The 22,423-nt window shown below is 42.9% G+C and overlaps 1 protein-coding gene across 1 annotated transcript; it reads right to left on the reverse strand.

Annotated features, from left to right (window-relative positions):
• Positions 1-1,695: 1,695 nt before the first annotated feature.
• Positions 1,696-5,015, reverse strand: LOC123129259 (uncharacterized). The gene is made up of 4 exons (XM_044549495.1): positions 4,795-5,015; positions 3,745-3,876; positions 3,427-3,566; positions 1,696-3,319 (listed from the first exon to the last, which is right to left on the reverse strand). Exons 1-4 carry the CDS (start codon positions 5,013-5,015, stop codon positions 2,397-2,399), a joined length of 1,416 nt encoding a protein of 471 aa, XP_044405430.1. The 3' UTR covers positions 1,696-2,396.
• Between the last annotated feature and the right edge of the window lie 17,408 nt (positions 5,016-22,423).

Below are 22,423 nucleotides of genomic sequence, written 5' to 3' on the forward strand. Positions count from 1 at the left end.
GCCGAAGCATTGAAGACCGTCAGCATCGACACGATCACCGGCTCGAATCAGAACGCTGACAAGTACTGGAGAAAGATCAAGACGGCGTTTAATCAGTGCTAGTTGATCGACCCCTACTTCGCCACCATCCACATGAAGCGCGGCGATAAGGCCATGGCGAATCATTGGGCGATCATCCAGGCGGCCTGCAACAAATGGCATGGTATCATAGAGGAGGTCTCGGCTCGCTGGAAAGCGGCGCCAACGTCGAGGGGCAGGTTTGTCCAGCCGCCAGTTCAGTTCTTTCGCCGTGTACTTCACCGACACTTGTTCTTCGGCTGTGCAGATGGTTTGGATGTTCAACATGTGTCGCCAGGATAACAACAACCAAGAGTTCAAGTTCCTTCACATGTTCTACAGGATCGAGTCATACGGGAAGTGGAGGGAGGTCTGGCTCACCCTCGCCAAGGCCAAGGAGACGTACAAGCCGGACGCGAGAGAAAACCCTAGAGGCAGCAGATAGGCGCCCTGATGGAAACAAAAGAGCCAAGGCGGCGAGGGACGCGGCACCCACTGCCGAAAGGCTGCAATCATCCATCGAGCAATGCATCACCGACGCCAAGAACAACGCCGCAAAGAGGGAGGAGAAATCCGACGTGCGATGGTCGGCATTGATGACGAAGAAGGAGGTGAAGCTCAATGTTCTCCGGACTAACGTCGCTTCGAAGAAGAGGAACACCGACCTGGCGTTCTTGATGGCAGCAGACATGTTGACAATTGACGAGCAAGTCAAGGCGTGGTTCCTGGCGGAGCGTAGCCTCATCTTGAACCAGATGCCCGGGCCGGCGTCAACCATTGCCCCTACGCCCATGCCGACACCAACGCCGATGCCCAGTCCGAGTGATGAAGCTGTGCTGACGTCGACTACCAGCCCGAGCACATAAGCCACGCCGACGTCGAGCATGCCTGCGTCCACGCCGACCCCAACAGTCCCACGCCAGAGGAGCCTGCCATTTGATGTGTTCCTTGTCTATGCTTCCTTCCTTTTGATCGCCGAATTTCGGGTATGTTTAATCGCCGAACTGTGGCATGTTGATCGCCGACTTATGGCATGGTGATCGCCGAACTTTTGTGTTTTTTGCTAGCAGGAAAGACAGGTTTGATTTTTTGGGCATTTGGGGGCCGAAACCTGGGGTCGCGGCTGGCAACTCAAATTCACCGGCGCAAACGCCAAAACGCATTCGCCGGGTGCGCTGGGGGCCCGAACGAGTGGAGATACTCTAAGACGTGTACCGGTGAATTTACGCTCGATTTACATCCAAATACGTGACAAGTCATGATTTTAATGTAGTGGATGCAGCTAGCTGTTAGTCGATTACACAGTGGCGAATCTAGCAGGACATTGGAGGGTAGGCTTAAAGCACAAATTTCCTAAGTCTAATTAGCAAATGCATTGCAATTGTTGCATGTAAACCACCAGAATATACTTGTCAAATGGTATGTTTAGCTTAAATAGGATTTTGGAGGGTAGGCTTAAGCCTATTGAAGCCTCCCTAGTGGAATCGCCACTGGCATTACACGATCATACACAACCCTCAAATTTTTTATTTTTTACACTATCATACTCATACACATAGACGCAGCCAGCGGACGAGCACATAACTGGACAGCCTTGTCTGGTACATGCACATATAATTACAGTGACAAGAAACGAAATTCGGCCGTGCCCTGTTGGATGTTGTTGATGGAATGAAAGTACAAGCAGTTGTCCCGACCCCATGGACATAGTGGAAGTAGCTGCTTCTTGCTTCAGGTTCTTACTTTGGAGGGCTGAACCGCTGAAGTAGGGATAGACTGTGAAGGTGGTCTGCAGGATGGTCATGCCTAGCAAGAGCACGGCAGCCAGCACCGACATGGCCACCCAGGGGTTGCTGAAGTAGCTGCGCACAAGCGCGGCGCGCCACTTGTGCAACCTGGAGCCCCTGTAATTATTCACCTTGTCCGTGACATCTTTCAGGTAGTTGTTGTCCGGCCAGTAGCCCACAGCGTAGCGCGCGCAGATCCTGCTGAAGAAGCGGCTGGCATCCTGCTCGCCGTTGATCTGGTTGACAAGGATGCCACGCAGCTGCAGGATCCGCATGTCCTCGGGCGTGTTGATGAGGCAGTCCATGAAGGCGGCGTAGGTGGTGATGTCACGCCCGGTGAGTGGGTAGGTCTGCTCGAAAGCGATGAGGTTCCGGAACAGCTTGTCGCTGAAATCATAGAGCCTCAGTGGTGGTATCTTAAGGTCGCCGCTGTAGCTGTCGAACTCGATGTCCAGGAAGCTCTCGGCCCCCGTTCTACTTATGAACCGGACCCCGGCCTCCTCCAGCTCCCTGGCACAGGGTATCCATGGCGGGAGATCCAGCACTAAAACATCAGCAGCTTGGCTGCTGGAATGCTTGGTAGCTCGGCTTTGGCCTCGGGCCGGCTACGGAGAGGTAGAAGAGGTGAAGCAGGTGGTGGACACGCACGCCCCTGTAATCGAGTGTTTGGTGGCTGGAATGCTTGATGTTCTTGTCATTCTCAGCCTCAGTTGGGCCGGCGAGGGAGAGGCGGATGACGTGCAGCAGGTGGTGCAAGCCGTGGTGATCAATCTCTGAATTGGTAGTAACTGAAGTTCGCAGCATGTGGGGACAGAAAGAGCGGAAAAGCCCAAGGCTGCCCTTGACCAGGGCGTCACTGGGATCACCACTCGGGATCCAGAGCTGCTCAAAGAGCTTACTCAGCACGAAAAAAGGGATCTGATTCTCGAGTAGCAGTAGGTCGCTTGCCACTAATTTCCACACACACACCCTGCCGATAACCTGCGTCCTATCGTAGTCTTCAGCGATGCCCTCTGCTTCCCCTTCCCCGAGGCGTGCGTACTTGAGCAAGCGACGGAGGATGAAACAGCCATCGAGTACCATCCAGAGTGCCAGCATATCGCTGTCGCCCTCAATCTCTTCTGAGTAGGACGCCCGAATTTCTTGCTCGAGACCCTTCATGCTCCCCAGGCAATTGTTTAGGAGACCTGCAGTGACTTCACTCTCTGGGTGCTCTTCGTCACTGTTTGGGTGGTCTTCGTGCCACTGCCAGCCAATCAGCTGCCGCACGCAGCACCATTTATAGTTCTCCAGTTGGGCGGTGCTGCTGTTGTTACTCTCTGCAAGGGGGCCTATGCCAACAGCGAACGGCTCATAGCCTTTGTCCATATCACCCCTTTTAAGTTCTTTGGGAACCTTGTAGATGGTGGGCAGCGCCTCACCTAGTCTTGTAGGAACAGCCTTTGCCATTCTCACCAATGTTTCCTCCAAGAAAACTTTGCGACCAGCGCAAAAACACATCGTTAAAAATATATATAGCCTTGGAAGAGGTGGTAAAACAACACACACCTTTGGACATGTTAAATAACTGAATGATACGGACCTGCATGTGTTGTAGTACTACTTGGGCTTGACGGGCGCAGTGTATATGAGACATCAGAGGTCGAACCCCTCACAGGGCTGCAGGCCATGGTTTTGGTTTCAACGACCTCAACATCCCATGGTTCCGGTGATGCTTTTGATCTGCAAAATTATTAAATGTACAATTGAAAACTAGATATAGTTCTACAAGTAGAAAAGGATAGCCGTCTAGGAAGTTTTCATGCTTCTGAGATTTTGAAAATCCCAGATAAATTAGAACCTACTGGGCAAAGTAGTTACCACAAGAAAATATGACAAGAATATATAGCAAATGACTAACCTTAATCCACTTTCGAGGTCGCTCATGGTGAGGCAGGCGCAGGCTCCGACCCGTGGGAGGAAGACCAAGTAGAAGCGGCAATGACCAACTCCATTTGGGGCGAGTGTATATATAACATTGTAGGATAGATAACTAAGGGGGTAAGTGGTGCTTAACTCGTTGCTCCTTCAGGAGGACCACCTTTTTGTTTTTTGAGGACCATCCTCGAGTTGAGCTGTCGCACCATGATTATTATGATGATTTTAAGGGTCTGTAGTCATTTGTGTTCCCACTGATGGCCCCATCCAACAACATTTTCGGACACTTTACATGAAGTGCATATTATTATTATTATTATTATTATTATTATTATTATTATTATTATTATTAAATGTGAAAAAGAGAATGGAGTATCATGATAGGATACGGTATCATATTAAATGATGTAACATTATGTGTCATGCATGTCAATAAATAAACCGCTACGATACTATGCCTTCTGGAGGTACTATCAATATACCATATGCTAGTATCATATGCATGATACTAGTAACTGGTACTTTTCATTGTGACCAGCCTTAAACAACAAGAATCATCACTTATTGACTTATCAAAAGAAGACATGACTTCATTTGGTAAACCAAGTGTGTTCTGTTTCTACTCAAGCCATCTGGGTTCAATTCTCCCCACCTACTAACACCGAAAGTTAAGGGCGGGAACTTCCCCCCTTAGCCTCGTTCATAACACGTGTGCGGTTTTCAAAAAAACAGTGAGAAAAAAATCAAAGGTGGGAGGGGAAAAGATCAAGACATAAAGGAGGGGGTATTTAACAAAAAACAACAACAATTGGGGTTTAGATCCAACATAACTACCACTTTCAAACTGTCAACAAAAAACTACTAGTTGAACCTTAATTTTTGGTAGAAACAACAACATTCTGATAGTAGCCGGCTTAGACAATGTAAATGCGTCTATGACAGACGGGACACAGTTGTCAAGGTTGACGTGGAGAAAAAGTCAAATCCGTTTATTTTGAATGTTGTATTTACCGTTATTATAGGTGGGACCCACACGTCTGCATCAATGTCTCTCTCTTTCTCTGGCATTTCCTCGAACACCTCGTGTGCATCTAGGATAAGCCAGCACCAGCCGTGGCGGAGAGGCGGTGGCACTGGTGTGTCAGCATACAGCTGGCCGAGGCGGAGGAGGGACAAGGAGGAAGAGGGAAAGCAGCCATAGCGGGCTCCCAAGAGCTTCTGCGGCACCATGCCGGTCACACCATTGTGCGTCATGGTTCTTCAGATAACTGCTACAGTGACTGCCAACGCCAGCAATGCTGCGAGCACGGGAGAGCTTGTCCATGGGGCAGCCCGGTCAGGCCCTCGAGGCTAATAGTGGTGGGGTGCGGCGTGCCGGGCTAGGCGCGCAAGGTGGGAGACGGCTCATGCTACTCCACCGGCCCCTGCGTGCCTGTGCTACTGCTGCTAGGCGTGCGGCAACGCGGAGCAGAAATTAACGCGATGGTCGTGCTGCTGCTAGGCCCTCCCCGATTCTATGTGCCCGTAGAGCGAATGAGAGGAGAGAAAGGGACGTATGCTCACAGATTCAAGCTTGGCAAGTAGTGGACACGAACAAATTCGACCAAGCCAGCCATAGCTATCCGCACGAAGACAAGTGGTTGTCGCCGCCGTCTGTGCACTCGGGCATGAGGTGCAGGAGCTCCTATGGACCATCTTCCTCTATCAGGAGCGGTGGGGAGTCTTCAGTAGCCATTGTGGTGCGTCCGAGGAGCTCCTGTGCTTCCCTCCCATGCATAGGTGCTGTTTGTTGAAATGCCAAATAGAGAGAGGAGGAGGAGGAAGATGAAGGTTGATGTTGTACTAACGGTAAATATAATAGTCAAAATAAAAGGAGTTGGCTTTCCCGTCACGTCTGCCTTGACAAATGGGTCTCACCTTTCATAAACGCATTTAAATCGTCTAAACTGGCCACTATCCGAAAGTGGTAGTTTTTAGCAAAAAATTATGCTTCAACTGGTTTTTTTTGACAGTTTGAATGTGGTAGTTCTGTGCGTTCGAAACCCAAATTGTCATATGTTTCCTTAAATGCTCTAGAGGAGGGGAGGAGAGAATGTACATGGTGTCGGTTGGACGAAGGTTGCCAGCAAAACGCTGGTGGGTGAAATAGTAAACCATACGTCTTTTTTATATAGCAGTGAAGATATATGTTATTATTATTATTATTATTATTATTATTATTATTATTATTATTATTATTATTATTATTATTATTATCGAGTATATCATAGATGCATTATGCACATTATTTTTTGTTCATGCTAGATCTTCTGATCTATGGTGCATTTTCCAGATTTTCATCCATGCAGTTTTGTATGGAAGATCTTCTTTCTCATAATAGGCATGATATTAATGCATTAAGATGATGCAAAATATATCTAGCCACTCCACCCACACAAGGTCAAGATGCACACAACCAAATTAAGGCAGGCAGGTGGGTAATTCTTGTCTCCATGTTTGGTCAGCAGAGGACCACCCTTTATATAATGAAGACTCCCTCCGTTTTTATTTATTCCGCGTATTAGTTTTGGTCAAAGTCAAAGTTGGTAAACTTTGACAAAGTTTATAGACTAAAAATGAACATATACAATAAGAAATTAACACCACTAGATTCATTATTGAATATATTTTCATATCATATAGGTTTGTTATTGTAAATTTTTGTATTTTTTTTCTATAATCTTGGTCAAAGTTTACAGAGTTTGACTTTAATCAAATCTAATATGCAAAGTCATAAAAACGGAGGGAGTAAATGAATACTATTCCAGTGGTGTAGTAATAGGCATTCCCACTAATGGCAACCAGGTAGTGCATATCGTTCACGCTTATGCAAACATAGAGTACAACATAGACGTGCCGTGCAAATTAACTTTTCTTCATTCTAGACCTTCTGATATGAAGCGCACATGCTTTGTCATACCAGACGAACAACAAGTTCATACAAAACAGAGTAGAAAGAAAACACATACATGTAAAGCCACGTAGCATGACTAATTGGTATCAAACATGACATGTGCCGTGCCTCGCCTCGGTGACACTAACATCCGTAGATGCAGTTGGGCAGTTCCTATCAACATCACAATTGAAAAAGTTTATGAGGACGTTTCTATTGTTCTTTATGCGCACATTGGACTCGATGCTTGGATGAGGCGTGAGGGTGAGATGGAGCGGATTTCTAGGAGATTAATATGGTGATTTGATTTTAAATTAATTAATCGCATGATGATTTACTTTTCTATAATATCTGCGGTTGTTAGCCTATTATGGGCATCTCCAACACTGACCCTCAAACCTCCGGAACCGTCCGGACCATGTTGTTCGGACAAGGAATCCATCCAACGTGGAACTGTATCGGTCCAAGGCGTGGTCCCGACAATTTTTCTTCCGCAAACCAGAGAAAAAAATGTGGGGAGCTTTCCAGGAGTCGGGCCAGCTATCATGCCCGCTTCTGACATCCCCGGCCCACCCAAGCGCTCCTCCCTCGCCGGTGCATGCTTCCCGCTCGAAACGGTCGGCGTGGATCCAGAGCGTCAGTGTCCGCATTCATGAGGGCCAGAGCGGACATGACCACTCACTGGCACCATCATTGAAGCAGGGCGCCGACCGAAAGAGCACCGCCCGAACCGCTTCCCGGTGCAGGCGTCTGTTCCACGTTCAAACGACACTACGGCAGTCCGTCCCTCCGTCTGCCGCCTACATTGAACGTGACCCCCTCAAACGTCCGGACTGACCGGCATCCCTCATATCAATGTCAAATATGGGGCAGATATGGAGGCGTCTGAGCACGCCCGCCACGTCGGACCCGGCCACACTGGCGCACCCGATCCCACATAAATTCCTCCCCATCCGCTCGCCGGACCAAACCCTAGCCACTTCACTCTCCTTCCATCCACTCTGCTCTGCCACCCAAGCTCGTCTCCGGCTCGTTCTGACCGTCTCCCGCATGGCGGGCAGTGGATCCGAGTACTTCACCTCCAAATCCGTCGATCCCGAGCTCATCCCACGTGGCCCCGAAGAGGAGATGGTCATCCGGATTACGCTCCGCCGCGCCCGGGAGGAGGCCCGTGCACGGCAGCGGGCGGACTCCGTGGATGTGGAATGCATTTTTTAAGGTATGAGCGGTCACTATCCACGGACGCGCCTAAACGCGTCTGCGGGTGTTTGAGGGTTCAGATTTGCCAAGTCTGATTGTAGATGCTTTGACAAACCCACGCAGAGCAGTATTTCATTTGTTGTCTAGACGTGCCTATGCCAAGACCAAGGTATTTTGTTTGAATCCTGAACTTTGATCTTTTTTTAACATTCTCTCTCGTTTTGCTAAACATACCCAGATGGGTATGTATGAAGACTGCATTTGTGTGTTCTAGCAGCTTGCAAATTCTGTGAAGAAAAGAACAAGTGGTGATTTGGTCAAGACATCTCTCAGTTTACAGGACGTGCGCGTACTCGAGGTCGTCAATTTAACCAACCTAATACAAGTCGTATATTATAAAAAAATATACCAATATAAAGTTCAGATGTTCTATTTTCAAACGGTATAATTTTTATGTTATATAGATTATATCAGGATGATAAAATTGACAACCTAAGTATACACGCAGGACTTGTAAACTGAAATGGAGGGAATACTGTAAATGTAATCCCTTAAAATTGAAGGCAGATCTCTTGATTTTCTTCTCATTATCTTTTTGCGTGCATGATACCAAATCAGAATGAGGTAGCCATACATGCTCTAGCATGGGCTGGGCTATCAAGCAGGCCATTAATTACGGGAGTTAATCAAGAGAATTTTTCACTACTCTTTACGGGAGTACTAGTATACTAGTAGAAGCAACTTCATTAATGGTGCATGTAGCCTTTTCTTTGTTTAAGGCTGGTTATAGTGGGGAGTAACTTATACTAGTGTCATGCATATGACACTAGTCTAAGTTACTACCTTCATAGTGCAAAGTAATATAGTAGTAGTGTCATAAATGACTTCATTTATTAGCTTGTAGACTCATCTTGTATTGGGAAGCGCTACGTTACAGTAACATATTATGTTACTACTTTTCATTAACTACTTGCCACATAAGCAAAAATTTCTTGGAGTGCGCTATGTTACTCGCTAAGTTAGGCTGGTCATGGTGGGGAGTAGCTTATACTAGTGTCATGCATATGACACTAGTCTAAGTTACTATCTTCATAGTGCAAAATAACATAGTAGTAATGTCATAGAGGACTTCATTTATTAACTTGTAGGCTCATCTTGCCTTGGGAAGCGCTATGTTACAGTAACATATTATGTTACCACTTCCCATTAACTATGTGCCACATAAGCAAAAAAAAATTGAAGTGCGCTATGTTATTAGCTTAGTTACTCCCACTATGACTAGCCTTACTCCCACTATGACCAGCCTATGTGATGGAGTAGGACCAAAGGCCAAGGGCTATGGCGTTTCCCCCCAAACGCCAAGATGGATGGCGTCTCCGCGTCCCCACATCAGCGCCAACCAGGCAAGTGTGGGCCAGGGCCAAACGCCACGCACCCCGGCGTCTGCCGTGCAATCAAAAAAGGTCAGATCCAAAAATCTTTTTAAAACAAGGTCAATTCGTGATTAAGTTTATAGAGATGGTCAGAACAGAAATTTTGTCCTCCATCTTCGCAGTTGGCCGACCGCCTTCACCTTAAAAACGCAAGTTGTCGGCCTCCACCTCGAGGGTCATGTCGCGTAATGACTACGAGGCTGGCAGAAGCAGCTGCTGGATCTCGCGCAACCTATTCGTCACGGAGGCGGAGGAGCTCGCGTTGTTTGGCTTGAACCTCCTCCTTTGAACCAATAATCCAAAGCTTCTTATCCTATCTCACCCAAATAAAAAAATAGCATGCTAAAGATTTAGGGTCACCCTTCTTCAAATTCTTTACCATTTATAGCATGCTATATTTGAAATTAGAGTCTTGCAAAAAAATGTCAAATATATCACCAAATTTAAGGCTTCCAAAATTTTCAAGGAAAGGAATACTCCACATCAAACAGAGAAGCATACACGAGCTATGCTCAGGGCATGTACACTCCTAATTTGAAAGGAAGTGTTAAACAGAGAAGCATGGGTGGCTGCATTGTCGGTGTTATCTTGCTGGAGTTGGAGGCGTGGCCGACGCCGCTACATGGGGGGGGGGGGGGGGGGGCATAGAAGCTGTTGCCGCTCATGAACTGCCACCACCGCCTTCACGAGTGACGAGCACCCTCGGTAACAGAGCTGGTGGAAAATTGATGACAAGTTGGTTAGGCCCCTCCCAATGCTCCACCTTGTACAGGTGCTAAGCCTTCCACGTAGGTAAAAAATCTGATGTGACAAGTTATTTAAGAGAAGAGAGATGAGTGTGGTGACCCCAGGAAGAACCAATGCTAAGCGCATGAACCTAGGCAAAATATCTAAAAAAAAGAAGCCCACCAATACATGAAGAGCTTTAGTTGCTAAATCATTAAATAAAACAAGCTTAGCAACCATAAGCTAAGCACCTATGTATTGGGGAGTATAGTTGCTAAGTTATTTAATGTGCTTAGCACCTCATCTAAGCATCCATGCATTGGCAGCAGCCTTAGATTAGGCCGTATGTGTTGCGTCTGCGTCTAGGAGAGAGTGAGTGTGAGCTGGACCGATGGGATGCAGTGATGCCTGAATAATTGATGTCGAGCATGACATGTGCCTACCTGAGTACGACTCGATTTGAGGAGTTAAGTAGCACCCACACGGGCAGTTCGGCAGTTCCTTTCAGCATCCTATGCATATTTTTTTAGCATGTGAACACTACAGACTCTTGAATTACAGTCGTTGTCGTCATCCTTTGAAAAATAGTCTGATTTCTTGGAAATAAGACATGCATGCATTACCTAATTGTAATCACTAGTCGCCAACCAGTGCATTTGCATGGGCTAGTCTATAAGTCTTTTGCATTTTTTTTGGCATAAGTAAAATCTATCATGAAAAGAAAAAACTGAAACACCCATCCATCGACTTCAACCTGAAGCACATGAAGCGTGTCTACAATTTTTTTATTAGTTCATTTCTAAGTGACAAAATATATTCAAAGAATGTCTTCTCACTCTTTGGCTTTTATTTTATTTTGTTTCCAGTAACCTTTCTTCTCTGTATTTCCAATATGTGCCAAAAAATAATTATTAATTTCTTTTTGCTATATTTATGTTTTTTCAGTGTCAAATTCGTTACATACTTTAGAAATTTGAAGCAACTGAATATAGAGACCGAAAGGAGAGAAGATTTAATGGAAACCATTGTTGAGGCTTGTATAAACTACTTGTAGAAATATATATGAGGATGATATCCCTACATAATAATTTGGTCGATCCATGACACTGTTTCCCATTGGACCATAGAAGCATGAATATGACATTCATGCATTTCTAAGTATATAATAACCGTGTTAGATAAATTAAGTGGATAAGCTTAATCAGTTTACATGTTTCATTAGAAATGAATATATTATATCAAAAATATTATTTAGCTATCTTACATGTGTAAAAGTAAGGTTGTTTTTTAGGGCAGAGTTAGATTAACTGGTAGTAGCAAAACAAAACATACGATTCTTCATTGTGTTTGGTGAACTTCTTTAACTCTTATTTTGTCTAAAGGTAATCATGAGTTAAAAGGATAAATAGGTCCGTATTGTTGGGAGTGGGGTGCTGGGTGTTATGTCATCTAACCATTAGGTACTTTGGTGAGTTGCCACTAAGAAGAACAGAGATTTAGAGGCCACTTTAATGGGTTCATTGTATGAACGTGGATGTATTGTAGAAAAGTCAGATACTTATTGGTATGAGGGAATGCCAACCACTTGTCAGCCTAATAGTTATACTAAGCAAAATGTTGTTTCACATATATCCAAGAACTATATATGAAATATATCGTTGTTCTAGTTACCACACAGATTATTTAGTACACAAAAAAGGGTATTTCATATGACATTTTCTGAACTGTGAGTTGTACTTGCACAGCATTTTTAGAGGTGTACCTGAAAGACCGATACTGCTTCTCGAGGAATGTGATCTCTAAGTGCGTTTATAATGTTATATAGGCTCGAAGTGCTTTCTGTTGTATAACCTCTGAGCTAAAGATCGTCATGGTGTTGATGGTCATCCTCGTCGATACCCTTTGATTGCAGCCCTTTAGTTCATGATGTGTGAATACTTTCTGTGATGAAAATGTTTTCCTCATAAATAATTTCACATATATGATTAGCTTCACTCTTACGTACTATTCCAGTAGTCATGTGGGCATCCTTCCAACCCCTAAGCATCAATGAGCAATGCTTCCTTGCCATGAATGTGCTGCAGCAAGACACAACGCGTGTGAAGTCGACACATGAAGGTCTTCAATTCTGCCACAAGCACTGACAGAAAAAAGGAAAATTATAGATCAACCTTGAATAGAAAAGGAAACAATAGATCAATCTATGGATAAAAACGTTGGTGCCAGTCTTGCCATTGTAACCTGGTCTCCATGCTTCACGGAGGGTAGTACACACTACAAGAAATATGTCAACTTGCGAGCATCCCTATTGGTCACTGAAAGGTCATTGTTTTTTATTTGCGACCTTTTTCTGACCAAAAACAGATGGTCAAAAGCTGACGGTCGTGAACTAAAATTAACGACCTTCTCTGTGAGAAGGTCGTGGAAGGCAACGACCAAAACAAAAGGTCATTGATTCTATGACCTTCAGTTTTGGTTGCTAGCTGTCTGCCCAGGCCACATTGGATCCGACGTGGCAATCTAACGTGGCAAAATTGCGACTAATTGAAAAGGTCGTTGATAAGATTCAGCCCAGTCCAGTTCGGTGTTTATATGGGCCAGGCCCATTAATTCAGCCCATTTGTATATATTTTTTCTGTAATTTTGGTCAACTACACGGGCCAAATGAAACATTGCAACCTTATTATTTTTTGGGCCATGGCCTTTCTGCGGACCATTTCATTAAGAATATTTTTCTGGTTTTTCAGAAATGCACAATGTTTCGATCCACTATAGTTTGGGTCGCAGCCTTTTTAGAGCCCAAGTTGTACATTTGGTCTTTTTCATTCACAGATTTCAATTTACACATTTGTACAGCAAAAAATCAATAAATCTCTCAATTAACTGATTAAATCCAGAAATCATCCTGTCAAATACTCACAAGAGCAAATACACGTCTGTGCGTCCAACAAGTGCACATATACAATCAAAAACAGATACACAAGGGTGGCACGGCGCCAGCTTAATTCCTACAAGGCGGCGGCGGTGGTATCTACAATGTGCGGGAGAAACGTTCAGGACCTCCTCTTCCTCTTCTTCTTGTCCTCTGACTTGTCACCTGTGTTCTTGAGCTGCGAGAGGACACAGCACTGTTAAGCACAGTTGATCAGACCATATTGACACGAATCACAAATTTTGGCACCCAGTGTATACTATGTAAGTGCTGGCATATTTTTACTTCCAAAACCATCAATACTGTGCATGCATGCTTGGTTTATAAGCTTCATCCATCTGGTTGACACCATCACTAAGTCTTACACAGCATACACAACATGCTGCATGTATACGCGCGCATGCCTGTATAAAGCTACATCTCAATGCTTTTCATTGCTGATTGAGAGATTATAATATTTTAAAAATCCACTGCATGCGCCACACAACTACTCCTACCTAGGTTGCTGTACGTAGGTGTACTAGCAGCCAGCCCAGAGGTGAGTTGATCAGCAATTCAACAATCAGTAACTAGCCAGAAAGCTACTACAATGTCCTATCCTAGCAGCAGCAACGGCTTTTGTTTTCCATGCATGTAAAGAAATGCATGCATTTCCAGTAAATATAAATGTATGCATACTGCCATTGGCCTGGACCACACTAGAAGAAAAATGCTCGCAGCGACCAGAAGATAGATCAACCTAGGTGCGTGCTTCTTTCTAGTCACCAGTTCTAACTACCATCGACTTGCAAGCTTTACCTCCGTGGTCACCACGTAGTGATGGCATTCGCACCAAAAGGAAGAGAAGAAAAGGAGCTCTGGGATAGAGGGAGAGGACCACCACATGCAGCATGATAAAGGTGCAGGTACAATTTCATGGGCCAGCACTTACATAGTATAAAGTTTCATGTCGAACGATCGACAGGCCAGAAGAGGGCAGGCCACCGAGGTATAGGTATTCCCTGTGCTTGGCAATGATGGCGGCGCCAGAGAAGCACCCTAAGGCGATGGCGGTTCCGACAAACCCTGTCATGAGGATGCTGGTCGCACAAGAGCAACAGGGAAGTTATGTCAGCCAGCATAAATAACAGGGATGAGAAACAAAGTTGAGCATTGTGCAGCAACAAACTAGAAGCAAAGCTCCGCGAAAAACACCAGCAAAGCTGGTTGTCCAAGTAACAAAACAATCAGTCGTATCAATTTTGTAGAACTGTAGGTACACAAATTCAGAACCACCAACAAAAAGGAAGGCCCAAAAAGTCCATGATCAGGCCCAAAGTTCAATAGAAATAACCCACACACTGGGTCCAAATCTCACCGCAAAGGGTCCAGGTACAAACTGTCAATCTAGATAGCATCCATTAAAAGATAATAATGATAGCAGCCCATCCAAACAACAGACAATGTAGGAAAAAGGAGGGTCTCAGGAGAACAATAGACTAATCTAGAAGCAGAATTTGGCACCTACACAACCTAACTAATAATGCTTGCAAGAACAACCAGACAATGATGGATAAGGACATATGATCAGCAGATATCCAATAATCTGATCACAGGCATTCACAAACAGTATGTGTCACACTCCCATGACATATGGTTTTGTTACCACAGCGTTTACTCATAAACTATTCTCAACAAGACAGGGACATTTGCAGCAACAACAAAAGCAAATTCGTGTTTACCTTGGGTCAAAGTCTAGGGGGAGCTCAATCAGAGGTCCAACCGAAGCCCCTTCCAGGAGGGTTCACATATCTCTTTACGCTGTATCGGAATTAACACATACTTTAGATGACGGAAATAGAATCCTTTACACACCAGCAATAATCGACTTCTGACTAGCAACGACAAATAGATTCAGAAACAAGCAATTTTATAGCAGGATGACTATGTGCAGAATTGATGAATGAAATTATAGTAGTAGCACAAAGGACCCTCACAGACATTTGTAACAGTACACAAACTGACCTTGTGCATTGTACACGTAAGGTAAGGTAAATAGAGTTCCCAGCAGACAATGCATTCTAGTTATTAAACAAATGCTCGCCAAGATAATCAGTACAGTGGTGAACCGAACACAGTAATAATCCAAAGGTGATACTAATAAGCAGCAGGAACCTCCCTACTTTTGTGATATAAAACAAATATCAGACCAATTTTGTACCAAGTTAAAGTTACTTCAGATTATGAACAGTTAGCTCGGCTAACATTTTCTAAACCTTCTAATTAAAAGTTCCACAACCTAAACACACTATGTAACCATTCGTGTGCTCTCTGTCAAGCTGAATTGAGGTCTTTCCATGGAGGAGAGAGCATAGACTCGATCACCGGCCTTGTGCCAAATCCCCCACGCCTTCCTGTGGCGGCCTTCACAACAATGACCTGCAAGCAGAACACACCAAAAACGAAATCACACATGCATGCTACTAATCCACAGTCCTATAGTTGTTTGGTTATTATTTTAGATTAATATGAATAATTCAATATGTATTATCTGTTTTTAAAAAATGAAGTAAATCAGTTATGCCAGACTATTGTTTCAAAGAAATATATTAGAATGTTAAATTTAACATGCTAGAAAATTAAAGGAGAGTGCCCCACACACAGTGTAAGTAAGACTATCATATAGTAGTTTGTCTTGTACAGAATGCTTCTAATCTAAGTAAGCATGAGAGTGTATGCTGTTGGAGCTTTGCCATGCATGCAAATATTTTATGAGGAGAACTAGATACATGTATGTGACCATTAGAATGCATACGTGTGTAGGGGAGCTCCCCCGGCATCGCTGCTATCGTGATTGACCAATGAAACAAAAGGTTACAGGGAGCTTTTAAGTAAAATCTGTTTGTGCATGCAGCAAATCTGAAAATGTGAACTCGGTATGCTCTCTACTAGTCTCCAGTGAGCTAATCCTGCTAATCTATCTATGCAATGGTGGTGAGAGATGGGGATGTCAGTAGAAGGAACTAGCAAGCATACCACATGCAGGGCCAGGCGAGAAGACAGGTGCCAAGACGGATAGCATTGACAACAGATACGCATTAATGGGCATGCAGCACAAGACGGATATCTGTAAGTGTTTCTTCAGAAGAGGCATTGTAACTAGACTACTGCTTACTCCGTAACCCAAAACTGAATCATGAAACAAATCTTACCATCCGTGCACTATAGGCAGGATCTTTCTCAGGCAGGTACGATGGTTGTCTCTCTTTCAGCTGGATTTTCTTAGCCCACTGTCTTGTCAATGAAGAACCACTTCTTCAGCGTTTTCTTGTCACTGCAGGTGTGGAGGAAGTTCATCAACAGAAGAGTACCTGACAAGAAGAATCAGATGCGTCAGGAATCAATCAAATCAACACCAAATCGAATCAGGAAGAAGAATCGCGTGTTCACATAGGTAGTTGCAGTGCTCCTCCACCTCCTCGATGTGGTACTGCCTAGGTTCATCTTGTTGGCGTGGAGCTGGCCTACTCACGCCCAGGTGACGCTTGCATTGGAGGCAGGCCTGGGTGCCCTCCTTGCGCTCGTGCACGTAGCAGGGGCGTGATACGTCTCCAACGTACCTATAATTTATGAAGTATTCATGCTATTATATTATTCATCTTAGATGTTTTATATGCATTTATATGATATTATATATGATTTTTGGGACTAACCTATTAACCTAGAGCCCAATGCCAGTTTCTGTTTTTTCCTTGTTTTTGAGTATCGTAGAAAAGGAATACCAAACGGAGTCCAATTGACATGCCAATTTTTGATGATTTTTTATGGACCAAAAGAAGCCCCTGGAGTAAAAGAGTTGGGCCAGAAGAGTCCCGGGCTATCCACGAGGGTGGGGGGCGCGCCCACCCCCCTGGGCGTGGGCCCTTATCTCGTGGACGACTCAGAGATCCCCCTGACGTGAGACCTATGCCAAAAATTCTTATAAATACAGAAACCTCCAGAAAATAACCTAGATCAGAAGTTCCGCCACTGCAAGCCTCTGTAGCCACGAGAAATCAATCTAGGCCCTCTCTGGCACCCTGCCGGAGGGGCCATCATCACCGGAGGCCATGGAGGAGGATCCCGGAGGGGCCATCATCGCCATGAAGGCCAAGGTCCAGAGGGAGAACCTCTCCCCATCTAGGAGGGAGGCCATGGAGGAGGAAGCACAAGGGGGAGATCCTCTCCTCCTCTCTCTCGATGGCGCCGGAGTGCCATCGGGAGGGGAATTATCGCCACGGTGATCGTCTTCATCAACATCACCATCCTCATCTATTTTACGCGGTCCACTCTCCTGCACCTCACTGTAATCCCTACCTGAACATGGTGCTTTATGCCACATATTATGATCGAATGATGTGTTGCCATCCTATGATGTTTTGAGTAGACATCCTTTGTCTTTGGGTTGATTGATGATCTAGATTGGTACGAGTTGTATGTTTTATTTTGGTGCTATCCTATTGTGCCCTCCGTGTCGCGCAAGCGTGAGGGATTCCCACTATAGGGTGCTGCAATACGTTCATGATTCGCTTATAGTGGGTTGCTTGAGTGACAGAAGCATAAATCCGAGTAAGGGGGTTGTTGCGTATGGGATAAAGGGAACTTGATGCTTTAATGCTATGACTGGGTTTTACCTTAATGATCTTTATTAATTGCGGATGCTTGTGCATATGATCAAAGAAGAGAAAGTATGTCAGCTTATGCCTCTCCCTCATATGAAATTGCAATGACGACTACCGGTCTTGTTAACAATTGCCTAGGACAATTCCGCACACCGATCCATCATTATTCCACACTCGCTATTTATAATATTTATTAATATATTTTAACTTTATGATGACAATACCTACTTTTATATTTTAGCTCTTCGATATCATGCAAAGTTATCCTCTTCATACCTACAACGTAGTTTTATTTCTCGTTTCTAGTTGGAAGCAAACGCTTGGTGTACGTAGAGTCGTATCAGTGGCAGATAGGACTTGAGAGGATATTGATCTTACCTTTAGCTTCTTGTGGGTTCGACACTCCATACTTATCACTTGCACCATTGAGAATTGCTACGATGATTCCCTGCACTTGGGGATTATAAAGCTCTTTTCTGGCGCCGTTGCCGGGGAGCAATTGCGTGGGGTTGATATTCTCGTGTGTGCTTGTTTGCTTTCTTCACTAAGTAGATTTTATTTTTCCTTTTTGTTTCTGTTTAGTTGTGGGTGAAACATACAAAAAAACTTAAAGAATGAAAATACCAAAAAAAATTACTTGCCTCTCATGCCTAAAAAGTTTTTCAAAAAGAGAAGTGATTGGAAGGTTATGCATTGAAGAAGTGAGGGTCGACCTTGAGCACTTGTGTTCATGCTCACGGAAACAATGTAGAATATTTTCATGGAAGTTTCTCTTTAAATAATTATCCCCTTGTGTATATCCATTGTATTATAAAAATAATGTGCCAAGCTATGGTTTTAGGATGATTAGATTGCTTGTTTACTATGTGCAGAACAAAAACATAAACTTTGGCTGTAGCGCGTGATTTTACATTTTTTTACTGGAAAGTCAAATGGGTCTAAAACTTTTTGCACATTACTTATGTACAATTTTTTTAAATTTCATATTTTTTATAATTTGGAGTTACAGAAGTTTACTAAACTTCCAGATTACCACAGACTGTCCTGTTTTTGACAGATTCTGTTTTCTATGTGTTGATCGCTTATTTTGATGAATCTATGGATAGTATTGGGGGGGTATGAACCATGGTGAAGTTGGAATATAGTATATAAAGTTCTAATATGAAATTGGAATGAGTTTGCAACAGTACCTAAAGGTAGTGATTTGCTTTAGTATACTAACGGATCTCATAAAGTTTTTGTTAAGTTTTTGTGGATGAAGTGTTCGAAGAACGAGGAGTTACCGATGTGAGAGGAATAAAGAGAGGCAAGAGTTCAAGCTTGGGGATGCCCAAGGCACCCAAGTAAATATTCCAAGGACACTCAAGCATCTAAGCTTGGGGATGCCCCGGTTGGCATCCCATCTTTCTTCTTCTACAATTATCGGTATACCTCGGTTTTTGTTTTGTTCACATGATTTGTGTTCTTTGTGTTTTTATTTTTCTTTAAGAACCATGCTAGTATGAGATAGCACTTCATCGATTTATAGAATGCTTCATGTGCTTCACTTATATCTTTTGAGTATGACCTTATAGAATGCTCTTTGTGCTTCACTTAAATCTTTTGAGTATGGTTTTATAGAATGCTTCGTGTGCTTCACTTATATATTTTGAGCTTGGATATTGGTTAGTCTATATTAATTATAGAATGCTCCATGAACTTCACTTACATCTTTTGGAGTATGAATAAAACTATCATCTAAAGCGGGTTTGGAAGAGTGTCAACTTTAGGAATTAGTGATCCCACTATTCCGAATGAGAAGAATTTTGCTTATGTGGAGAGTAGAAATTTTTTTATGCTTGTAGATCATGAAAAGAATGCTTTATGTGATGGTTATATTGTTGAATTCATTCATGATGCTACTGAAAATTATTATGAGGGAGGAATATATGCTTGTAGGAGTTGCAACAATATCAAGTTTCCTCTCTATGTTCTTAAAGTTTTGAAGTTATACTTGTTTTGCCTTCCTATGCTAGTTGATTCTGGTTCCTATAAATTATGTGCTCACAAAATCCCTAGGAATATGAAGTAGGTTAGATTTAAATGTGCTAGTCATATTCTTCATGATGCTCTCTTTATGTTTCAATTCTTTTCTTTTATGTGAGCATCATTGAAATCATCATACCTAGCTAAAAGGCACTAAAGAAAAGCGCTTGTTGGGAGACAACCCAATATTTACCCTTACTTTTTTTTTTGTTTTTTTACATGATTAAGCTACTGTAGTAATCATGTTTTATAGCTTTTTTTTCAATAAAGTGCCAATAAGACCTTTGGGAGGACTTGGGTGAAAGTTAATGTGATCTTGCTGTAAAAAAACAGAAACTTTGTGCTCACGAGATTAGCTGTCATTGTTTACAGAAGAGTGCTTTTGAGTTTATTGTTTTTGCAGAAGATTAATAGACAAATTTCTCACGTCCAACAATTTATTTCATAATTTTTGGAGTAGCATAAGTATGGTTGCTGTTCAGATCATTATAGACTGTTCTGTCTCTGACAGATTCTGTTTTCATTGCATAGTTTGCTTGTTTTCTAGTTTCTATGGCTTATATTTCTCAATATAAATTGTAGAAATGATATGGTACAGTAGGCATTGTGTGAGAAAAATTATGAACCTTGTCTTTGACAGTACCAAAGTGAATGGTTTACTCTTTATCATACTAACCTATCTCACGAAGTTCCGTTAAGTTTTGTGTGATTGAGGTTTTCAAGCTTTGGGTGAGATATCGATATGAGGAGAATAAGGAGCGGAAAGACCCTAAGCTTGGGGATTCCCAAGGCACCCCAAGATAATATTCAAGGAAGACTCAAGCACCTAAGCTTGGGGATGCCCGGAAGGCACCCCCTCTTTCGTCTTCAAAATTATCGGTATACCTTACTCGGAGCTATATTAATTTTATTCGTCACATGATATGTGTTTTGCTTGGAGCGTATTTTCAATTTTACTTGCGCTTTGAATAAAATAATTGGATCTGATATCTTGAATGAAAAAGAATCCTCCCATAGCTAGTTAATTATTTGACTACTCAGTGTTCTTCACTTATATCTTTTGGAGTAGTTTCTCATTTACTCATGTGCTTCACGTATATCCCATGAGTAAATGGTTGAATGAATTGAATATCATAAATCTGAATTTATGTATGTTTCATATGCTTATACCATGGGGAGTAATGACTTCACACAAATTAAGTATAGGTAGTAAACTTATTTGAAAGTTAGCAAACACAGAATTGGTCACTTTAACAATTCATGAAAGAATTTTGAAGGAAGAGAGATTTCACATATAAATATACTATCTTGGACATATTTTGTAATTGTGAGCACTCATTAAAATATGGCTTGCTAAAAGGTTGATGTTGGACAAGGAAGACAACGTAATGGGTTATGTTTTCTTACATCCGAAATAAAGTATATTGACATGGATCATCCAACATGCTGAGCTTGCCTTTCCCCCTCATGCTAGCCAAATTCTTTGCACCAAGTAGAGATACTACTTGTGCTTCCGAATATCCTTAAACCCGGTTTTGCCATGAGAGTCCACCATATCTACCTATGAATTGAGTAAGATCCTTTAAGTAAGTTGACATTGTTGCATGCAATAAAAAATTGCTCTCTAAATATGTATGATCTACTAGTGTGGAGAAAATAAGCTTTATACGATCTTGTGATATGGAAGCAATAAAAGCAACAGACTGCATAATAAAGGTCCCTATCACAAGTGGCAATATAAAGTGACGTTCTTTCGCATTAAGATTTTGTGCATCCAACTATAAAAGCACATGACAACCTCTGCTTCCCTCTGTGAAGGGCCTATCTTTTATTCTTGTCTTATACCTTATACAAGAGTCATGGTGATCTTCACCTTTCCTTTTTACATTTTATCCTTTGGCAAGCACATTGTGTTGGAAAGATACTGATATATATATATATCCAATTGGGTGTAAGTTATCATGAACTATTATTGTTGACATTACCCTTGAGGTAAAAGGTTGGGAGGCAAAACTATAAGCCCCTACTTTTCTCTGTGTCCGATTAATGCTTTGAACGCACAAATATCACGTGAGTGTTAGCAATTGTGAAAGATTAAATGATAGTTGAGTATGTGGAGTTTGCTGAATCAATGCTCTTACATAGACCCTTCCCGAAAATAAGATGAATTGCAGTTGTTTGATGACTAAGAGCACTGTTTGTTAGTTTTCAAGAAAGTTAATGATCTATACTTTAACATGTGAATAGCTTGTTACTTGATCATGAAAAGTTTTATGAGATGAGCTACTGTGATGACATATAATGATCCTAGAAAAGGTGAATGAAATTATCATTGATCAAACTTGTGCACCTGCTAGCATTCACACTTCTTAAATTATTTCTTTTATCATTTACCTACTTGAGGACGAGCAGGAATTAAGCTTGGGGATGCTGATACGTCTCCAACGTATCTATAATTTATGAAGTATTCATGCTATTATGTTATCCATATTAGATGTTTTATATGCATTTATATGATATTTTATATGATTTTTGGGACTAACCAATTAACCTAGAGCCCAGTGCCAGTTTCTGTTTTTTCCTTGTTTTTGAGTATCGCACAAAAGGAATACCAAATGGAGTCCAATTGACGTGCCAATTTTTGATGATTTTTCATGGATCAAAAGAAGCCCCCGGAGTAAAAGAGTTGGGCCAGAAGAGTCCCGGGCTGTCCACGAGGGTGGGGGGGCGCGCCCACCCCCCCTGGGCGTGGGCTCCTATCTCCTGGACGACTC

The sequence above is a fragment of the Triticum aestivum genome, chromosome 6A, assembly GCF_018294505.1.
Source record: "Triticum aestivum cultivar Chinese Spring chromosome 6A, IWGSC CS RefSeq v2.1, whole genome shotgun sequence".
Lineage (NCBI taxonomy): Eukaryota > Viridiplantae > Streptophyta > Magnoliopsida > Poales > Poaceae > Triticum > Triticum aestivum.